General features: G+C 46.2%; 1 protein-coding gene across 1 annotated transcript in view; it reads left to right on the top strand.

Moving 5' to 3' along the window:
• The window catches only part of ISY1 (ISY1 splicing factor homolog), a 36,638-nt gene extending 15,985 nt beyond the window's left edge, over positions 1-20,653 (top strand). The window contains exons 6-11 of the mRNA XM_008954769.5: positions 3,964-4,076; positions 9,326-9,443; positions 14,858-14,980; positions 15,616-15,737; positions 19,178-19,264; positions 19,626-20,653. Of these exons, the coding sequence (XP_008953017.1) occupies positions 3,964-4,076; positions 9,326-9,443; positions 14,858-14,980; positions 15,616-15,737; positions 19,178-19,264; positions 19,626-19,733 (671 nt within the window). The 3' untranslated portion in view covers positions 19,734-20,653. The remainder of the gene's footprint in view (positions 1-3,963; positions 4,077-9,325; positions 9,444-14,857; positions 14,981-15,615; positions 15,738-19,177; positions 19,265-19,625) is intronic.
• The last annotated feature ends 2,024 nt before the right edge of the window (positions 20,654-22,677 follow it).

Below are 22,677 nucleotides of genomic sequence, written 5' to 3'. Positions count from 1 at the left end.
AGACGCATGCCACCATGCCTGGCTAATTTTTTTCTTTCTTTCTTTCTTTCTTTTTTTTTTTTTTTGAGATGGAGTCTTGCTCTTTCGCCCAGGCTGGAGTGCAGTGGTACGATCTCGGCTCACTGCCTCCAGGGTTTAAGCGATTCGCCTGCCTCAGCCTCCCAAGTAGCTGGGACTACAAGTGTGTGCCACCATGCATAGCTGATTTTTTGTATATATATATTATATATATATATATATATAATTTTTTTTTTAGTAGAGACGGGGTTTCACTGTATTAGCCAGGATGGTCTCCATCTCTTGACCTCCTGATCCACACATCTTGGCCTCCCAAAGTGCTGGGACTACAGGCGTGAGCTGCTGTGCCCAGCATGCCTGGCTAATTTTTTTTTTTTTTTTTTTTTGAGATGGAGTTTTGTTCTTGTCACCAGGCTGGAGTGCAGTGGCGTGATCTCAGCTCACCACACCTCCACCTCCCGGGTACAAGTGATTCTCCTGCCTCAGCCTCCCAAGTAGCTGGGATTACATGCATGTGTCACCATACCCAGCTAATTGTATTTTTAGTAGAGATAGGGTTTATCCTTGTTTGTCAAACTGGTCTCGAACTCCCAACTTCAAGTGATCTGCCTGCCTCGGCCTCCCAAAGTGCTGGGATTACAGGTGTGAGCCACTGTGCCCAGCCCTGCCTGGCTAATTTTTAAGTTTTTGGTAAAGATGGGCTCTTGTTATGTTGCCCAGGCTGGACTTGAGCAGTCTTCCTGTCTGTGTCTCCCAAAGTATTGGGATTACAGGCATAAGCCACTATGTCTGGTTTGGTCAGTTGACTTTTGACAAAGTTATGAAAACAATTCAATGGAGAAAGGGATGACAAATAACTCTTAAAAATTCATCGATTAGAAAATATAATTTGTTTTAAGAAGTGGGTAAAATTTTGAACAGATACTTTACCAAAGAAAATATGTATGGTGGGCATGGTGGCTCACGCCTGTAATCCTAGCAGTTTGGGAGGCCGAGATAGGTGGATCACTTGAGGCCAGGAGTTTGAGACCAGCCTGGCCAACATGGCAAAATCCCATCTCTACTAAAAATACAAAAATTAGCTGGGTGTGGTGGCTCACGCCTGTAATCCCAACTACTTGGGAGGCTGAGGCATGAGGGTAGCTTGAACCTGAGAGGCAGAGGTCACAGTGAGCTGAGATTGTACCACTGCACTCCAGCCTGGGCAACAGAGCGAGACTCTGTCTCAAAACATAAAATAAAATAAAATGTAGATGCAAATGAGCATCTTTTCATGTGTTTAACATAATAGTCATAAAGGAAATGCAGATTAAAACAACAGTGGGATACTACACACTTAATAGAATGACTTACACAAATAGTGACCATGCCAAGTGCTGGTGAATATGTGAAGTAATGAACTCTCATGCACTGCTAGTGAGGAGGCAAAATGGAACAATTACTTTAGAATGGGGTTTGGTGGTTTCTTATAAAGTTAAACATACACTTAACCTATGATCCATCAATTCCACTCCTAGGTATTTCTCCAAGAGAAATGTAATACTTTTCTGTTACACAAAAACTCATACATAATGTTTATAGTAGCCCCAAAACTGGAAGCAACCCAAAGGTCCTTCTGGTGAATGGATAAACAAACTGAGGTGTGTCTATAAAATAAAATAATACTCAGTAGTAAAAACAAACATATAGGCTAGGCACTGTGGCTTATGCCTGTAATCCCCAGCACTTTGGGAGACCAAGGTGGGAGGATCGCTTTGAGTCCAGGAGTTGGAGACCAGCTTGGGCAACATAGTAAGGCCTCATCTCTGTAAATAATAATTAAAGTAAATAAATAAAATTAAAACATATGGATGAATAAATAAAAATAAAACAAAAATAAATAAAACATTTCAACTCAGCCTAATGCTGAGTGAAAGAAACAAAACTCAAAATACTGCATAATTTATGATCCCATTTATATGATGTTCTGGAAAAGCAAAATTATAGGAACAGAATAAATTGTGTTTACTGGTGGCCAAAAGTTGGGTAGGGGGAGGGGTTGACTATAGTGATGCATAAGGGAATGTTTTGGGGCGATGGAACTTTTCTGTGTCTTAATTGTGGTGATGATTACATGATTATATGCATTTGTGAAAACTCACATAATTGTGTACCAAAAAGTAATGTTTTTATATGTAGATTTTGGAAAGTCAATAAAAAAAATAAAACTTGTGATTCTTGTTTTCTCCAAGATGCCTTGGCTTTGCTTTGGGAGAGGCTTCTGGAATCCTCTCCCTTTGCTTTGGTTGAGGCCCTCAGAGGATTGGGCTGCCTTGAGTTCTCTGTGTCTTTAGCACTGGAAAGTCTCACCATGGTGGTGGCAGGTCTTTTTTCTTTCTTAATAGAACAGAATGTGGGAGTGGGAGGTTCTAAAATGTATTTTTTTTAATTTTTTAATTTTTTGTGAGACAGTCTTGCCCTGTCACCCAGGCTGGAGTGCAGTGGCGTGATCTTGGCTCAGTGCAACCTCTGCCTCACAGGCTCAAGCTATTCTGCTACCTCAGCTTCCTGAGTAGCTGGGATTACAAGCGTGCACCATCACTCCTGGCTGATTTTTGTATTTTTAGTAGAGACAAGGACTCCCCCATGTTGGCCAAGGCTGGTCTCGAACTCCTGACCTCAAGTGATCTGCCCTCCTCTGCCTCCCTAAAGGCTGGGATTACAGGTGTGAGCCACCGCACCCAGTTACAATATATTCTTACTTGACTTTTTTTTTTTTGAATGGCGGTCTCACTCTGTCACCCAGGCTGGAGTGCAGTGGTGCTATTACAGCTCACTGCAGTCTCCACCTCCAGGGCTCAAGCGATTCTCCCACCTAAGTCTCCCAAGTAGCTGGAACCACAGGCATGTGCCACCACACCCAGTTAATTTTTCATATTTTTGGTGGAGATGGGATTTCACTATGTTGCCCAGGCTAGTCTTGAACTCCTGAGCTCAAGCAGTCCACCCACTTCTGCTTCCCAGAGTGCTGGGATTACAGGCGTGAGCCACTGCACCTGGCCTGTTTGACTTTTTTAAAAAAATAGACTTTATCCAGGCAAGAATTACATGTAATAAAATTCCCCCGTTTTTAATGCAGAGTTGGATGAGTTGCAGCAGATTTTTATACCCGTGAAAGCCACCACCTCCACAAGCAGTATCCATCACCCCTAGAAGTCCTCTCATGCCCATCTTCTAGAGCATCAGTCTTAGCTGTAACCCAGGTGTAAGAGCCCTTCTGGACTTGCTGTTGTCATCCAGCATTACCTCATGAAGGCCTTGCTGTGTCTCCACTGTGTGCAAATTGTCCCTTTCAAAAGTTATATGATGTTTCATTTCAACATATTAGGGTTCATTAACCATTTTCCTACCTTCTCTGTGGTGTGATGCCCCAGCTGCACCACAGTGAAATTTGTTGTGCACATCCCTTTCAATTAATCCCTTAGGCATAATTCTTAGCCCTACAGTCCTTGCCAAAAAATTTTCCCATATAGCAATACATTGCTTTCCTGAAAACGCTAAACCATCATAGAATGCTGCCATCCCTGGGTGCGTATCCCAGCCTCATTGTGTCTTTGCTGGCCTTAGTTGCTGTTTTCCCATCTCTCTTAAGAGCTTGTTATTTCAGTAGTTTTATAAATGGAACTGCTGGGTTGTTTCAGGGTTGTTTATATTTTTTTGGTTGCTAATGAGAATGAAGTTATTTTCAAGGATTTTTTTTTTCTTACGCTAGTGGGAACTCTGTTTATAATTCTTGTCCTTTCATTTATTTGGGTGGTTTTTCTTATCAATTTAGATGAGTATTTTTATGTAGTATACCTTTGTAGGTGTTGACATTCATTTTAAGGATATGATACTAAGTGTACGTGTTAGAGGTGTTGACATTCATTTTTATGGAATGATATTGTTGACCTTTTTGTTTTCTAGCTGGTTTAGGTGAATTTCGAATTCGTGACCTGAATGATGAAATTAACAAGCTGCTAAGGGAGAAAGGACACTGGGAGGTCCGGATAAAGGAGCTGGGAGGTCCTGATTATGGAGTGAGTACATGGCAGCCCCAGTGGCGGGTCTTGTCTAGTTTTCCACCCACAGCAGTTCCCAGCCCATTCTTGCCATAGTAGTCCCTCGATACAGGAAAGCTATGAACAGGATGGGTAGGATGATGCTGGAAGACCTCACAGCACATGCATCACAGCAGACAGGGCATCTGTATGTACCAGCCAGAAGGCCTTGTGGAAGCTGCTTCATCTCTCAGCCTCGTGTTTAAAATGACCATGAGCCCGGGCATGGTAGCTCACTCCTATAATCCCAGCACTTTGGGAGGCTGAGGCGGGCAGATCACTTAAGGTCAGGAGTTCAAGTCAAGCCTGGCCAGTATGGCAAAAGCCCATCTTTTCTAAAAATACAAAAATTAGCTGTGTGTGGTGGTGCACGCCTGTAATCCCAGCTACTTGGGAGGCTGAGGCAGGAGAATCACTCGAACCTGGAAGATGGAGGTTGCAGTGAGCCAAGATCGCCACTGCACTCCAGCCTGGGCGACAGAGTAAGATTCTGTCTTCAAAAAAAAAAAAAAATGACTATGGTCCTTCACTGGGTGCAGTGGCGCACACCTGTAATCCTAGCACTTTGGGAGGCTGAGACAGGATGAGCCCTTGAGCACAGAAGTTTGAGACCAGCCTGGGCAGTGTTGTGGGACCCTGAATCTACAAAATATTTAAAAATCAGCTAGGCATAGTAGCACATGCTTATAGTCCCAGCTGCTCAGAAGGATGAGGTGGGAGGATGGCTTGAGCCTGGGAGGTGGAGGCTGCAGTGAGCTGTCATCATGCCATTGCACCTCAGCCTGGGTGCCAGAGCAAGATGCTGTCTCAAAAAAAAGATAAAATGAGCATGGTTCCTCACATTCTTTGAGTGCCTTAGGAACTGGAGACAGCTATTTGTTGGCTTTGTTATCTGAGAGCCATAGAGACACTACATTCTGTCCTTTTTTTGGACTTCTATAAATGCAATACTCTAGAACCATAGCTTTCAAACTTTTAAGAACATGGCTCATTGTAAAACACACACAGACACACACACAATCACAAGCCAGCACACAAAGGTGCTGAAAAAAACAGTAAGTATGGTATATTTTTTATTCTGTTCTATTTTGGTTTTTAAAAATTTGATGTTTGTGACCTGCTTAACTGATTTCTTGACGTACTAATGGGTCTTGGTTTTGAAAACTCCTGCCCCAGAGCCTAATTCGTTCACACTTTTGTGATGAGACCTACCTCAGATCACTGGAAACAGTATGTAATCAATGGACTATAATGTGTTATATAAGAAACACATGCAGTTTTTCTACGTGTTGATCTTTTCACCTTGTGAAAGTCTAACACATAACCATAATTCTTACCCTAGTACATACAAATGGAGTATTCAGCCTTCCCACTGCAGAAGAGGAAAGGCACTCCCACTTCTGAAGCACCTTTTGTGTCCGGGCACTGCACTAGGAGACTTCTCTTGGGTGTCTTGCCTAACTTCTTTTTTTCTTTTCATTTATTTTATTTTTGTTGTTTTTTATTTTTATATGCCAATCTTCTCTGTATCATTCCGATTTTAGTATATGTGCTGCCAGAGTGAGCCCTTGCCTGATCTCTTCAGCAGTTGTGTGGTGGAGATTTTATTTTTCCTGTGAGGCAGCTTAAAAGCAGCTCATTAATCCACCTAGAAAAGTGGTCTCAGGTATGAAAAAATTCGTATGTGAAATGTTAAGTTCCACCACCCAAATTCAACACTATTAATATTTTAATATATTTTTTTCCAGAGATTTTTAATGCTTAATAATTTTATTTTTATTTTCTACATATAAAAGTAATATATTACCACTAAGTTCAGAAAAGTACAAAGAAGCAGAACAACACTCAGTCACAATCCCATTACATAAGTGCAGCCACTTGAATATGCTCTTTATCTTTTTTCTCCTTCTGTTGTTTTTGTATGAATGTCATAATTGAAACCATACTCACTGTATGTACAATTTTGGTTCTGGATTTTGTTTTTCTTTTCAAAATGGTAGCTTTCATTATATAAACAGTACGTATTTTTGTGCAGAGAAAAAATATAAATATAAAAATTATAAGATATAAAAAATACATATTAGTATATACATTATAGAAATTCATTAATATTCTATGTGCTTTATTCTCTAAACTGTATAAGGAATACAGTTTCGTGTCAATAAATAATCATATGATAGATATGTATATTGTTTTATTTTATTCTAGTTTAGTTTTTTTTTTTTTTTTGAGACAGAGTCTCGCTTCATCACCCAGGCTGGAGTGCAGTGGTGCGATCTTGGCTCACTGCAACCTCTGCCTCCTGGGTTCAAGCAATTCTTGTGCCCCAGCCTCCAGAGCAGCTGAGATTATAGGTGTGCGCCACCACACCTGGCTAATTTTTATATTTTAGTAGAGTTGGGGTTTGACCATGTTGGCCAGGCTGGTCTCGAACTCCTGACCTCTGGTGATCTGTCCGCCTTGGTCTCCCAAACTGCTGGAATTACAGATGTGAGCCACTGCACCCAGCCTCTTAGTTTTTGAGACAAGATCTTACTCTGTCACCCCAGGCTGGAGTGCAGTGGCACGATCATGGCTCACTGCAGCCTTGACTCCAGGTGCAAGTAATCCTTTTACCTCAGCCTCCTGAGCAGCTGAGATGACAGGTGTGTGCCACCATGCTCAGCTAATTTTTTTTTTTGCGACGGAGTCTCGCTCTGTCACACAGGCTGGAGTGCAGGAGTGTGATTTCGACTCACTGCAACCTCCCCCTCCTGGGTTCAAGCGATTCTCATGCCTCAGCCTCCAGAATAGCTGGGATTACAGGTGCCCACCACCATGCCCAGCTAATTTTTGTATTTTTAGTAGAGACAGCGTTTCACCATGTTGGCCAGGCTGGTCTCGAACTCCCTACCTCAGGTGATCCACCTGCCTTGGCTCCCCAAAGTGCTGGGATTATAGGCGTGAGCTACCGTACCTGGCCATGCCCAGCTAAATTTTAAATTTTTTGTAGAAATGGTGTCCCATTATGTTGCCCAGGCTGGTCTTGAGCTCCTGGAGTCAATCAGTCATCCTGCCTCAGCCTCCCAAAGTACTGGGATTACAGACATGAGCCGCTGTGCTCAGCCAAATTGTATGATTTAAAAAAATGTTTTTTAACTCAAAGAGCATTGCAAAAATACACAGAGAACTTTTATATACCCTTTATACAGATTTACCAGTATTTAACATTTTGCTCGTATTTGCTTTCTTTGTGTACCTTGAGATTTATTTTTTGTGAACCACTTGAAAGGTAGGTTACAATACACCATGCTTCTTTACCCTTTAATATATGTGTATTTCCTAAGAAGAATATTCTCTTATGTAACCATGGTAGAGCTATCAAGTTTAAGAAATTTAACTTGGCTACAATAATTGAATCCATGTGGCATTTCATCAGTTTTCCCAATAATGTCCTTGGTAGCATTTCCCCTGCAGTACAGGACCTGATCTGGGGTCACATACTACATGTAGTTGTCAAATCGTCTTTTTTTTTTTTTCGAGACAGAGTCTCGCTCTGTCGTCCAGGCTGGAGTGCAGTGGCGTGCGATCTCAGCTCACCCTAACCTCCGCCTCCCAGGTTCAAGTGATTCTTGTGCTCCAGCCTCCCAAGTAGCTGGAATTACAGATGTGTGCCACTGTACCCTGCTAATTTTTGTATTTTTAGTAGAGATGGGATTTTACCATGTTGGCCGGGCTGGTCTTGAACTCCTAACCTCAGGTGATCTTCCCGCCTTGGTCTCCCAAAGTGCTGGGATTACAGATGTGAGCCACCACACCCAGCAAATCATCAGTTTTAATAGATATAGTTGTACCTTCTGGATATATTTCATTTGTTTTCCACTAATTGTCATATAGGTTGTTTGTAATCTTTTTAAAGGTTTTGTCACTTAGCATCATGTTTTTTATCTTTATTTATTTATTTATTTATTTTTTAATTATTTTATTTTATTTTTTTGAGACGGAGTCTTGCTCTTTCACCCAGGCTGGAGTGCAGTGGTGTGATCTCAGCTCACTGCAAGCTCCGCCTCCCAGGTTCATGCCGTTCTCCTGCCTTAGCCTCCTGAGTAGCTGGGACTACGGGCGCCCACCACCATGCCTAGCTAATTTTTTGTATTTATAGTAGAGACGGGGTTTCACCATGTTAGCCAGGATGGTCTCGATCTCCTGACCTCGTGATCCGCCCGCCTCGGCCTCCCAAAGTGCTGAGATTACAGGCGTGAGCCACTGCGCCCGGCCTAGTTTTATTTATTTTTTTTGAGACAGGGTCTTGCTCTGTCACCCAGGCTGGAATGCAGTGTCACGATAGGTGTGTGTTACCATGCCTGGCTAATTTTTGCATTTTTTTGTAGAGACAGGGTTTTGCCATGTTGCCCATGCTGGTCGTGAACTCCTGGCCTCAAGTGATCTTCCCACCTTGGTGTCCCAGAGTGCTGGCATTACAGGTGTGAGCCACCGTGCCCAGCCCATAAGTGTTTTTTATTTATTTATTTATTTATTTAATTTACTCCAGCCCTGGCTGGAGTACAGTGGCACGATCTTGGCTTCCTGCAATCTCCACCTCCCAGGTTCAAGCAATTCTTCCTGCCCCAGTCTCCTGAGTAGCTGGGATTACAGGCGTGTCTCACCACACCCAGCTAATTTTTGTATATTTAGTAGAGACAGGGTTTTGCCATGTTGCCCAGGCTGGTCTTGAACTCCTAAGCTGAAGTGATCGCCTACCTTGGCCTCCCAAAGTGCTAGAATTACAGGTGTGAGCCACTGCATCCAGCTATTATCTTAAAATATATTTGCAAACATGGAAATAGTGGGTTTAAAGATCAGATCTGCCAGGCGCAGTGGCTCACGCCTGTAATCCCAGCACTTTGGGACGCCGAGGTGGGCGGATCATGAGGTCAGGAGTTCAAGACCATCCTGACCAACATGGTGAAACCCCGTCTCTACTAAAAATACAAAAATTAGCCAGGTGTGGTGGCACGCACCTGTAATCCCAGCTACTCAGGAGGCTGAGGCAGGAGAATCACTTGAACCCAGGAGGTGGAGGTTGCAGTGAGATTGTGCTACTGCACTCCAGCCTGGGCAACAGAGCGAGACTCCACCTCAAATAAATAAATGGGCAACAGAGCGAGACTCCGCCTCAAATAAATAAATAAATAATAACTAACTAACTAACTAACAGATCCATTTTCTCTTTTTTTCTTCCCAATAAGAAAGTTGGCCCTAAAATGCTGGATCATGAAGGAAAAGAAGTCCCAGGAAACCGAGGTTACAAGTACTTTGGAGCAGCAAAAGATTTGCCTGGTGTTAGAGAGCTGTTTGAAAAAGAACGTAAGTAACTAAGTTTGTGACAGTTTTAGCCTTTCATTGGTAATAATCATAAGAGTAGATATGCTATATGCTAACTGCTCTTACTTTTTTTTCTTAGTTGCATAACAGCCTTATAGTGTAGGAATTATTGTTCCCAGATTTTAACTGAGAATTCTTAAGAACTGGGATAGAATCATAGGCCCATGCCATACAATTGGGGCTGGAAAGTGTGCCCAGGATTGGCTGGTGCAGGATTCTGCCTTTGGCAGGTGCTAATCTGTCAGTCTGGACAAGGAGTTTCCCTATTTGAAGTTTCCCAGAATGATTGGGGCAGGCTCTGAAGTTCATTGAATCAGGTCATGTTTCAGTTACTTATTAGTTGAACAAATGATAACCAAAGAACAAATACAATCTTGGGCCAAACCCTAACATGTAAAAATGGAGAAAAGTGAGGCCCAGCACTGTGGCTCATGCCTGTAATCCCAGCACTTTGGGAGGCTGAGGTGGGCGGATCACCTGAGATAGGGAGTTAGAGACCAGCTTGACCAATATGGAGAAACCCTGTCTCCACTAAACATACAGAATTAGCTGGGCATGGTGGTGCATGCCTGTACTCCCAGCTACTCAGGAGACTGAGACAGGAGAATTGCTTGAATCTGAGGGGTGGAGGTTGCAGTGAGCCGAGATCATGCCATTGCACTCCAGCCTGGACAGCAAGAGCGAAACTCCATCTCAAAAAAAAAAAAAAGGAGAAAAGTGGAGCTACTTTGTGTGAATCCAAATAGGGCACACCCACCTTTCCTCCTCCTTTCAGCCAAACCTCCTGAATATAATTTGAAACTGTTAGTCTGGAGTTTTAGTCGGTTTTGATTTTGTGTTTTAGAAAGGTAGTCAACACTTCATAGGAAAAAGTATGAGAGGCAGAGAAGAATGATGCCAGTATTTTCACCATTATTAGCATTTTGTTATATCTCCTTCTAGTTGGCTTTTCTATTTTTAAAAAAATATAGTTCTATTTTTATTAAACGCTGCTTATTTTAAAATTCATTATTCCACAACTAGTTTTGCATAGGCCACTACCATCCCTTAAAAATAATTCAGAGTTTAAATATTGTGCCATTAATTATGAAGGAATATATTTTTTACTACAGAGGAGTTATAGCCAGGCGCAGTGGCTCATGCCTGTAATCCCAGCACTTTGGGAGCCTGAGGCGGGAGAATCACAAGGTCAGGAGTTCGAGACCAGCCTGGCCAACATGGTGAAACCCTCTCTCTACTAAAAATACAAAAAAAATTAGCTGGGCATATGGCAGGCACCTGTAATCCCAGCTACTCAGGAGGCTGAGGCAGGAGAATCACTTGAACCTGGGAGGCAGAGGTTGCAGTGAGCCGAGATCGTCCCACTGCGCTCCAGCCTGGGCAGCAGAGCAGGACTCCATCTCAAACAAAAAAAAAGAAGTTATAAAATACAGAAAATCAGAAAAAAACCACTCACATTTTCACACCTCATATGTGATGATTGTTAATACATTAGGGCATTGTTCCCTCCAGTTTCTTTCTTTCTTTCTTTCTTTTTTTTTTTGAGATGGAGTCTTGCTCTGTTGCGCAGGCTGGAGTGTAGTTGTGCAATCTCGGCTCACTGCAACCTCTGCCTCCCGGGTTCAAGTAATTCTCCTGCCTCAGCCTCCCAAGTAGCTGGGACTACAGGCGCATGCCACCATGCCCAGCTAATTTGTATCTTTTTTTTTTTTTTGAGATGGAGTCTCGCTGTGTCACCAAGGCTGGAGTACAGTGGCCCAATCTTGGCTCACTGCAAGCTCCACCTCCCGGGTTCACACCATTCTCCTGCCTCAGCCTCCTGAGTAGCTGGGACTACAGGCATCTGCCACCATGCCCAGCTAATTTTATTTTTTTTTTGTATTTTTAGTAGAGACGGGATTTCACCGTGTTAGCCAGGATGGTCTCGATCTCCTGACCTCGTGATCTACCTGCCTCAGCTTCCCAAAGTGCTGGGATTACAGGCTTGAGCCACCGTGACCAGTACTAATTTGTATTTTTAGTAGAGACAGGGTTTCACTGTGTTGGTGCCAGGGTGGTCTCGAGCTCTTTTTTTTTGAGATGGAGTTTTGCTCTGTTGCCCAGGCTGGAGTACAGTGACGCAATCTCGGCTTACTGCTGCAAGCTCTGCCTCCCAGGTTCACGCCATTCTCCTGCCTCAGGCTCCTGAGTAGCTGGTACTATAGGCGCCCGCCACCATGCCCGGCAAAGTTTTTGTGTTTTTTTTAGTAGAGACGGGGTTTCACCATGTTAACCAGGATGGTCTCAATCTCCTGACCTGGTGATTCGCCCGCCTTGGTCTCCCAAAATGCTGGGATTACAGGCGTGAGCCACTGTGCCCAGTACTAATTTGTATTTTTAGTGGAGACAGGGTTTCCCTATGTTGGCCAGGGTGGTCTCGAGCTTTTTTTTTTTTTTTTTTTTTGACGCGGAGTCTTGCTGTGTTGCCCAGGCTGGAGTGCAGTGATGCGATTTCGGCACACTGCTGTAAGCTCTGCCTCCCGGGTTTACGCCATTCTCCTGCCTCAGCCTCCCGAGTAGCTGGGACTATAGGCGCCCGCCACCACGCCCAGCAAAGTTTTTGTATTTTTTTAGTAGAGACGGGGTTTCACCGTGTTAGCCAGGATGGTCTCTATCTCCTGACCTCGTGATCCGCCCGCCTCGGCCTCCCAAAATGCTGGGATAACACCCCACTGCTCCCGGCCGGTCTCAAACGCTTGATGTCATGATCTGCCCACTTCGGCCTCCCAAAGCGCTAGGATTACAGGAGTGAGCCACCTCGCCTGGCTGTTCCTTCCAGTTTCTAAAGGGTTGTATTGGGGTGGCTTCTATATTGTGATTATGCTCTATATGTTAGGTTTTTTGCATTTACATTTTTCTAAATACATTTTTGCTTATTCCAGTGATAGATTTTTGGGTTTTTTAATTTATTTTTCCTTTTTTTGTCATCTATTGAAAAGATTTTTGTTTTAGAAAGAAAATGCATAAGTGAATTTTACTGGTTATAATTCAAATAGCACAGATAGAGTTAAAGTCCTCTTACCTCTACACTCATCCCAGTGCCCCTCCTAGAGGTAACTGATAACCATTATTATCTGTTTGGTATGTTCCTTTCCGGCCTTAAAAATTTTTTTATTTTTTTAGGCCAGGTGCGTTGGCTCATGCCTGTAATCCCAGCACTTTGGGAGGCTGAGGCGGGCGGATCACAAGGTCAGGAGATCAAGACCATCCTGGCTAACATGGTGAAACCCCGTCTCTGCTAAAAAAAATACAAAAAATTAGCTGGGCATGGTGGCGGGCACCTGTAATCCCAGCTACTTGGGAGGCTGAGGCAGGAGAATGGCATGAACCCAGGAGGCGGAGCTTGCAGTGAACTGAGATTGCACCATTGCACTCCAGCCTGGGCAACAGAGTGAGGCTCTGTCTAAAAAAATAAAATTAAAAAATAAAAAAAAAAGAAGAAAATACAAAATTAGCTGGGCATGGTGGCAGGTGCCTATAATCCCAGCTACTCGGGAGACTAAGGCAGGAGAATGGCGTGAACCCAGGAGGTGGAGCTTGCAGTGAGCTGAGATCACGCCATTGCACTCCAGCCTGGGTGACAGAGCAAGGCTCTGTCTTTAAAAAAAAAAAAAAAAAGAAGAAGAAGAAAATACAAAATTAGCCGGGCGTGGTGGTGCGTGCCTGTAATCCCAGCTACTCAGGAGGCTGAGGCAGGAGAATTGCTTGAACCCAGGAGGCGGAGGTTGCGGTGAGCTGAGATTGCGCCATTGCACTCCAGCCTGAGCAACAAGAGCGAGACTCCGTCTCAAAAAAAAAAAAAAAAAAAACATGCTGGGATTACAGGCATGAGTCACTGCGCCTGGCCAGCTTTTATTCTTTGACCAATCTGGTTGGTTGTCATTTTGTTTTTCATTTTTAATAATTACTTAGCCGGGTGCAGTGGCTCACACCTATAATCTTAGCACTTTGGGAAGCCTAAGCGGGTGGATCACCTGAGGTCAGGAGTTCGAGACTTGCCTGGCCAACATGGTGAAACCCCATCTCTACTAAAAATACAAAAATTAGCTGGGTGTGGTGGCGGGTGCTTGTAATCCCAGCTACTCGGGAGGCTGAGGCAGGAGAATCGCTTGAACCCAGGATGCAGAGGTTGCAGTGAGCCAAGATCATGCCATTGCACTCCAGCCTGGACAAGAGCGAAATTCCATCTCAAAAAAAAAAAAAGAATTACTTAAATATTCTGGATTGTAGTCCTAGTCTGAAAATATCTTCTTTAGGGCTTTCTCATGTATCTTTTTTGTTTGTTTCTAGTTTCTTTTGTCTTTTTTATTTACTTATGTTTCCTGTCATGCTTTTTCATTAAACATTATGACAGTTCCTGTGTTATTAAAATACTTTGTGAAATAGCATTACAGGGGCTGCAGGATATCCCATCCCATACATATTCTGCAATTTACAATCCTAGGTTATTCCCAAGTTTTCTCTATTATATAAATAATACTGTGATGCATATTTCTGTACATGAAGCTTTTTTCTATCTCGTGTTTGGTTTTTGTTTTTTTTTTTTGAGATGGAGTCTCGCTCTGTCGCCCAGGCTGGAGTGCAGTGGTGCAGTCTTGGCTCACTGCAACCTCTGTCCCCTGGGTTCAGGCGATTCTCCTGCCTCAGCCTCTGGAGTAGCTGGGATTACAGGGGCCCCCACCACCATGCCTGGCTAATTTTTGTATTTTTAGTAGAGATGGGGTTTCACTATGTTGGCCACGCTGGTCTTGAACTGCTGACCTCGTGATTCTCTCGCCTCGGCCTCCCGAAGTGCTGGGATTACAGGCATGAGTCACCACACCCGGCCTGGTTTTGTTTTTTACTTAGGTAGATTGCTTTTAAACGGACTAATGGGTCCAAGTACTGATTTTAAAAAGGGCTCTACCACTTAAATAATTCCATGAATAGTATAGAAAAGTGTCTATCCATGGTATTTTCTTTTTCTGTGTGATGGAGTCTTGTTTTGTCGCCCAGGCTGGAGTGCAGTGGCGTGATCTCGGCTCACTGCAAACTCTGCCTCCTAGGTTCAAGCGATTCTCCTGCCACAGCCTGAGTAGCTGGGATTACAGGTGCGCATCACCACGCCCAGCTAATTTTTGTATTTTTAGTAGGGACGAGGTTTCACCATGTTGGTCAGGCTGGTCTCGAACTCCTGACCTTGTGAGCCACCTGTCTGGGCCTCCCAAAGCGCTAGGATTACAGGCATGAGCCACTGCGCCCACCTGGTATTTTCATGAACATACGTGCCACGTGTGTGTATAGCGTTGCATCAGGAGACAGCTTCGCTGGAGTGTGATTATGACTTGGAAACTCAGCTCCATTTCTGTTTCTTATAGCTCTTCCTCCTCCCAGAAAGACACGTGCTGAGCTCATGAAGGCAATCGATTTTGAGTACTATGGTTACCTAGATGAAGATGATGGTGTTATTGTGCCTTTGGAACAGGAATATGAAAAGAAACGTAGGTCTCTGGGCATTTTATTTCGTAATAGATGGCATCTGTTTTCTGTTGTCTCCTTTGAAAACAGGATTTTCAATAGTGCTTTATGCCAGAAGGGGGTTTTCTTTGTTGCTAATGATCTTCAGGCGTGATGGTCTGCTAATTCCCTGACCCCTGTGAGGCAGTCAAAGCTGTGTGGGCCAGAGGTAACAGGTTGGGGAAGCCATGAAAGCCACGTCTGACTGGTCCCTGTCTGCTAGGAGGTCACCATGTGGATTCTTGCTAATACCAGTGCCCATGTGACACATCAGGCCAGGACTTTGGAAGCAAGTGGTCTGGAGCTGGAGCTGCTTTCTAGCATGCTCTGCCCCTGCCTTCTCTATTTTCATGTGGACATGTTGGGAATCCACTCAGGTTGTGGAAGTGGGGAGGATTTGGGAATGTTCCATAAAAAGCTGCTTTGTAGTGACTGAAGGCCAGAGTTATTGTAGGACTACCATGCCTCACATCCATTTCCACCCACGGGGCAGAATGAAGGGTGTCCCTTTCTAGAGGGGATGTCTAGACTTTCCCTGCAGAGTGTTGGCCTTTCCCTGCATAGTGTTGAAAGCTCATTTAGAGACAAATAAATAGCACCTACCCTCTCTTGTGTTCAGTCAGAGTCGAGTTAGTGGAAAAGTGGAAAGCAGAGAGAGAGGCTCGGCTGGCAAGAGGAGAAAAGGAAGAGGAGGAGGAAGAGGAGGAAGAGATCAACATCTATGCAGTCACCGAGGAGGAGGTATTGGGGTTGGCCCCCTCTGGCACTCACTGCCATCTGCTCCAAGCCATGAAGTGTGGCAGGGAGGAAGCTTGGCTCCCAAATACAGAGTCAGGGTTCACAGCCCAGCTTGCTCACCTGCAGGATGGCTGTGAAAACACTTGCCAGATTACAGGAGGGTTTCAGGAGGCAGCAGCCATGAGAGTGCCCTGCTGGCCGTGCTTTACACCAGGGCTTCCTTCTTTCCTTCTTAAAGACAGGCCCTTCTGCATACACTAGAATTAGACTGATAAACACAGAGGAAGCCATGAGCTTTAGCCCATGACCTCATCACTTCTGTTCACGTGTCAGTGGCAGTTGCTCTTCTGTAGTCTAACACCCCCATCTTTTTTATTTTTTTTGAGATGGAATCTGGCTCTGTTGCCCAGGCTGGAGTGCAGTGGCACAATCTTGGCTCACTGCAACCTCTGCCTCCCGGGTTCAAGCAATTCTTCTGCCTCAACCTCCCAAGTAGCTGGGACTGCAGGCGAGTGCCACCACGCCTGGCTAATTTTTGTATTTTTAGTAGAGACGGGGTTTCACCATATTGGCCAGGCTGGTCTCGAACTCCTGACCTCGTGATCCACCTGCCTTGGCCTCCCAAAGTGCTGGGATGACAGGCGTGAACCATTGCTCCCAGCCCTAACACCCCCGTCTTACACATGGAAAGAAACGCAGAGCAGAGAAGAAACTTTCTTAGAGGGCCATGGTTGGGGAATCTTTGCATATTTTCAGACCTTTTGCATATTTTCTGATCTTTTGCATATTTTCTGATTTATAGGAAATACTCATTATATATCTTAGTTATTACTTTTTATTATAGCCACCATGTAAGTAATCTTGACATATCTGTCTGTGCTACACCTTTTATTTTTTCTATGAAACATTACCAAAACTTTACTCCATTAAAGGAGGTATTCTGAAACAAGGAAAACTCAACATTTGAAATCTCTGCCTCCCAGGCAGAGCTCTTCTGCGGGGCCCTATATTTGGAGTCCTTGCTGCCTGCACAGGTCTAGGTGGATCTGATTTGCTGGACTGAGAGAAGGGAGGGGATCACCCACACATGGATGATGGCTCAGGTTCCACATGAGGAGCTTGCTGAGACATCACTGGTGAAGAAGCAGGCTCAGGTTTAGTGACTTAATGTCACATGGGATATAACAGGCCTGACGTTCCTGCTCATGTCCAGCTGGGCCAGCACTGGGGTTCAGTGCAGGTCTGAAGCAGGATGGCAACATGCCTTAGGAGGATTTCCTCTAGGTACAAATATTCATTTGCTCTCTCAGCAGGTGTTTAATTCATGGCTCCTGTGAGCCAGCCCCATTCCAGGTGCAGGGGCATGGTGGTACAGAGGCTTCGAGTGTAGCTCATAGTCCAGGGGGAGGCAGTCCAGTAAGAGAGACAGTGAGCAACAGTCCCTCAATAGAGCCTGGTGCAGGGACAGCCTGCAGACGCTCTGCTGGGAAGCTAACCCCTCAGCTGAGATTAGGATGATCCAGCGAACTTAACCAAGGAAGGAGGAGATGAGGAGAGAGGGCTCCCAGCAGGGGCGCATCATGTGCTGAGAGATCCTGTGATGAGTGTGAGAGACAAAGGACAGCCCCGTGTGCTGGAGTGCAGAGAGTGGGTGCTGGGTGTGAGTGGAGGCTGATGGGGAGCTGGCGTTGTGGGGAAGAGCAGTGGAAACCCACAGCAGAATTTTTTTTTCTTTTCAAATAATTATAGAGATACAGGAAGTTGCAAAGAGTACAGAGAGATCTTGTATATGCTTCACCCAGTTCCCCCCAGTGGTTGTATCTCATGTAGTTCTAGCACAGTAGTAAAACTGGGAGGTTGACATTGGCATAATGAGTGTGTGGAGTTCTGTGTCATTTGTCTCCATGTGTGGAGATCCATGTGGCCATCATGACAATCCAGATACAGAACTGGCCGGGGGTGGTGGTCACACCTGTAATCCTAATACTTTGGGAGGCTGAGGTGGGAGGATTGCTTGAACTCAGGAGTTCAAGACCAGTCTGGCAACACAATGAGGCCCTGTTTCTACCAAAAATAAAAACAATTAGCTAGGTGTGGTTGGACATGCCTATAGTCCCAGCTACTCAGGAGGCTGAGGTGTGAGAATTGCTTGAGCTCAGGGGGTTCAGATTACAGTGAGCTGTGATTGCACCACTGCACTCCAGCCTGGGAACTGTCCCCTTACTACAAAGATCCCTGGTGCCACCCCTTCACAGTTCACACCTCCCTGTCCTCACCATCTCTTCTCCTAGCTGAACCCTAACCTGTTCTCCATCTCTGATTTTGTCATTTCAGAATGTTTTATAAATGGGATCATGCTGTGAGTCACCTTTCACGATGGCCTTGACACTCAACATGATGCCCTTGCCATCCCTCTGGTTGTTGAGTTCAATAGTTCATTCCTTTTCACTGCTGAGTGTTGTTCCATATACAGAAAAGTACACACCTGCTAAATGTGTAGGTCACTGGATTTTCACAGGGTGAACACACACATACATAGCAAATACCAGTGAAGAAACAAAACAGGACCACAGCGCCAGAAGCTCACTACTGCCTCAGGGGTCACCCTCCTGACCTCTCGTGACCCATATATTTCACTTGTGTCTGAACTTTACATATGTGAGTCGTGTGTACTCTTTTGTGTCTAATGTTTGTGGGTATTTGTGTTGTGTCCAGCTTGGGGTTTTGGCAGATAGGGTTGCTGGGAGTTTTCTTGTTCCCGTGCAGTGTTTCTCTTGAGTACATGCTGAGGAGTGGAACCACCAGATCAGGGTAGGTATGTGTTTAGTGTTAGATACAACCAGTTTCTCCAAGTGCCAGCAGTGGATGAGAGGTTCCTCAAGAGGCTTTTGAAGCCATCCCCACTGGGAGCCAGTCAGGGAAGGGGTCGTGCACGGTGTCTGGCAGAGCCCAGCAAACAGTGGACTCCTGACTTGCCACAAGACCCCTTCTCTCTTTCCAAGTCCATGGTGTTTTCTTTGTTATTAGAAATTTGTATTGACTCATAGGCAACCTCTGAGTTGATTATTTTTCTATGCATGGTACATTCTTTTACATTTACATTTTTTAAAATAGTGATACATTCACAAGGTTCGAAAGTGAAAAAGAATATAAAGATATTCCACAAAGATTCTCTTTCCTCACCCTGTCCCTCATCTACCTTGGTCTCACTGCCGTCAGTAATTTCTATTCTTATTTCCTCCTTAGACAAAAGGTAGCATAATATACACCGTGTTCTATGGCTTTTTTTACTTAATCTTGTGGGTCAAGTGTCTTTCTATAAGTATAGAACTTTCTTAGTTTTTTTTTCTTTTAAATAGTTGCAGAGTAGTGTGTTTTATAGAGTTGCCAGCATTTATCTAGCTGGGCGCCTACTGATGGACTTTCGCTTGTTCTGTTTGTAGTCGGACGAGGAAGGCAGCCAGGAGAAAGGAGGGGACGACAGCCAGCAGAAGTTCATTGCTCACGTCCCTGTTCCCTCGCAGCAAGAGGTAGGACCACAGCTAAGAGCTGCCTGGGCGCCAGGGGCTTCTCTAAAGCAGACTGCACAGAGCACTGTAGTGGGTTTTCGTTGTCCTTCCTACCCATCAGGGCAGCTCAGGGTCCTGACCACATGACACCTGTCATTGTGTTCAGGGTGTGGGGTCCAAAAAGGGCAGGACCCTCTGCTCTAGGCCATTCTATCGTTCAAATGTTTCCAATGGGAGGGAGTTAGGACTCTTGGAGACTATTCTGCGTATTTAAATCAGACTCCTTGATGGACTTCTCCCGCGGGGACTTCCTCCTGGCTGGGTCTGGCAGGGGTTGAGGGGCTTTGCTGAGGAGTGAGCCCTGCACTCTTAATTTCCACAGATTGAGGAGGCACTGGTGCGAAGGAAGAAAATGGAACTCCTCCAGAAGTATGCAAGCGAGACCCTGCAGGCCCAAAGTGAAGAAGCCAGAAGGCTCCTGGGGTATTAGGACCCAGCTGGGGCTCTCCTTGGAGTTCTTCCATCCCCCAGTGGTACCTCAGGACCCAGGGCTGCAGACACAGGCTGATGCTGCAAGGGCTCCTGCCCCATTCTCAGCCTTCCTTCCCTCTCCTTGTCTCATGTTGACCGGAGGGTAGGGGTCTGTCCCTGGTCTTCCTGGTAGGTTTTGTACACATATTTTGCTACTGTGTGGATCCATTTATTTTTATTGTGGAGTGTATACAACAGGTTGCGAACTGGCTGCCTGTGTCTTATTTTGACTTGCACTGCGATTTTGAGGGGAGAAGAATCAATTAGTGGCAAACATTTAAAAATGCAATTTTTTGCAGACCAAAGTATAATTTTAAAAAACGCAAATTTTCTAAAAGACACATCTCTTGAAAAATGAGATGATGTGGCCAGGTGCAGTGGCTCACGCCTGTAACCCCAGCACTTTGGGAGGCCGAGGCGGGCGGGTCACGAGGTCAAGAGATGGAGACCATCCTGGTCAACATGGTGAAACCCCATGTCTACTAAAAATACAAAAAAATTAGCTGGGCGTACTGGCATGCACCTGTAGTCCCAGCTGCTTGGGAGGCTGAGGCAGGAGAATCACTTGAACCCGAGAGGTGGAGGTTGAAGTGAGCCAAGATCGTGCCATTGCACTCCAGCCTGGCGACAGAGTGAGACTCTGTCCCCAAAAAAAAAAAAAAAAAAAAAAAAGATGGTATGTCAGCCCTGAGCACGCAACCCACAAGTCAATGACCAGGTCCCTCTGTGTTGGTTGCTGCTCTGGGCTCTCCGTTAGCCCCCCTCCACCTGCTCCACTCGCTCCTGCCTGGGTGGCAGGAATTTGAGTTTGCTATTCCTGTTTTATAACCTGTTCTGCAGAAACCTATTTTTATTAAAGATTTTTATAAGAAAGGGAAACCTCCATGTCTTCAGCTTGTTCCCTGGGCCGACAGCTCTGAGGTGACAGTGGCATTAGGATGTGACCAGTCACTGAGGGGCACTGCCTTCCTGCAGGGGAGTCCCTGAAGCCCCAGCCCCAAGTGTGGCAAAGACAGGACCAGATCCCAGGAGTCTAGGTGGGAGTGAGCCGACCCACCATGGCGTCCGTGGCCACAGCTGTAGACAGGGCTCCTTGCAGTGGGCCGCACCGTGGCCTGCTGAAAGCACACAGTGGACACGAGCTGAGTCCAGAGCTTCCTCTGAACTGGGGCTTAGCTCTCCAGTGGGGAACCATGGTCAGCGGCTGTAGCCCCTGGGCAAGATGGTGCCTGGCCTCCTGCCCTCTGCAGGGTCATGGGAGTGTCTGGGAACTCAGGGTCAGGGCCAGATGGCTGTTCCTGGGGCCTGGGGCTCCAGCTCAGGCTGTTTGAGAATAGGAGGAACTCTTGGCTTGGAGAAGCCCATCACACAGCGGGAGGCCTGGGATGGTTGGTCTGCGGGGAGCAGCTCAGACTGGGGGTGGCAGAGCCGTGTGTGGCTGTGTGTGGCCAAGTCGGGAGAGTGGCCAGTGCTGGGCCCTCTCTAAGGAGCCCGAGGGCCACAAGGACTGTGGAAAAGGTCTGAGTGAGGGAGTCGGGAGCTAGTGGCTAAGGGACTTGCTTGAGGACGCTCCGTGCGGCCACAAGGAGAGGCCCAGGCAGGACCAGGTCAGGAGGAGGCTGGGGCAGAGGCCCTGGCAGGAGGTGGGTGGGCTGGGTGGGGATGGGAGTAGCCAGGGTGTAGGTGAGGATGGGGAAGGGGCCCCCCTGCCTCCTGGCTTCCCTGAGGGCTGGGCTGGCCAATCCCAGCCCTCAGTCAAGCCCGGAGGCAAATGTGTGCAGGGAGGAGAGGTGTCCAGGTTGAAGCTTTGGGAGCCCTTGGAGGCAGCAAGGCAGACTCGACTCTGGGACCCAGCACCCAGCTTGGGCCTGCAGGTGGGGACTCAGGAGTGAATATCGTGGGGGCTTTGAGCAAGACCCTCTGGGCCCAGCCTCACCTTCCATACTTTGAAGTCAAGGAGTGGACCTGTGCTGTCTTAGTTTGCTCTGGGGTCTGGGCAGTCCTGTGGTTTGGGCAGAGGCCTCAGAGGGCCCTAGGGACAGACTGACCCAGGTCTGAGCCTCTTGGGAGCGTGGGGATGGCCGGCCTCAGACAGGCCTGGTTGTGGGTTTGTCTTCCAAGGGGCACACGCACACTCTGGTGCTTCCTGGCATTCAGAAGAGAATGGGGAATCCAGACATCAGGCCTTCCTTCTCCCTGGGAAGGATGGCAGGTGCCTGGAGCCAGGCCTGTCTTGAGAGCCAGGGCTCTGGGCCTTCCTCCTCCAGTGCCCTGTTCCACGCCTTCAGTGCACAAAGCACTCCCCTCCTGGGATCTCTTCAGGGATCCCCGGGATGCAAACTGGCCAGGGATTAGGATTCCACATTTGAGCAAACAGACTGAGAGTGGAGAAGCACCCAGCTGGACATCCTCTAGGTGTTCCTGGCAGAGGCCCTTGCTACTTGTCTGTGCCCAAAGGCCCTAGAGGGTCCTAGATGTGGGACAAGGTCTCAGCAGGGCTCCAGTCCCAGGCCTGGAAACAGCTGGGGGTGGGGGAAGCTGGCTGGGTGGGTGTGGTTATCTTTTCCCAGCTTGTGGCTCCGAGGTGACAGAACCAATCTCAGGAGGCTTTGTTTGGTTAATAAAATCTACTGAATGGTTTATTTTAGCTTTGGCTCTGCCCGTGGTTTCCCGAAAAGCTACTTTTTCATAGTCATGTTTCCATCAACTTCCTTCTTCCCTCACACTGCCTGTCCTCCAGTGTCTAAAACACACCACCTCCCTCCTGTTTTGCTTTAAGACTGGTCACAGCATCCCCACCCAGGCCTCCTGGACCTCCTCCCGCTGCATCCCCAACTGGCTGACCCCACCTGCCCTTGGGCAGTTTATAAACAAGGAAGAAATGAAAACCTTTCTCCTCCTGC

Source organism: Pan paniscus, chromosome 2 (genome assembly GCF_029289425.2).
Source record: "Pan paniscus chromosome 2, NHGRI_mPanPan1-v2.0_pri, whole genome shotgun sequence".
Lineage (NCBI taxonomy): Eukaryota > Metazoa > Chordata > Mammalia > Primates > Hominidae > Pan > Pan paniscus.
The sequence above is the reverse complement of the archived record's forward strand: the minus strand, read 5'-3'. Positions and strand labels throughout refer to the sequence as shown.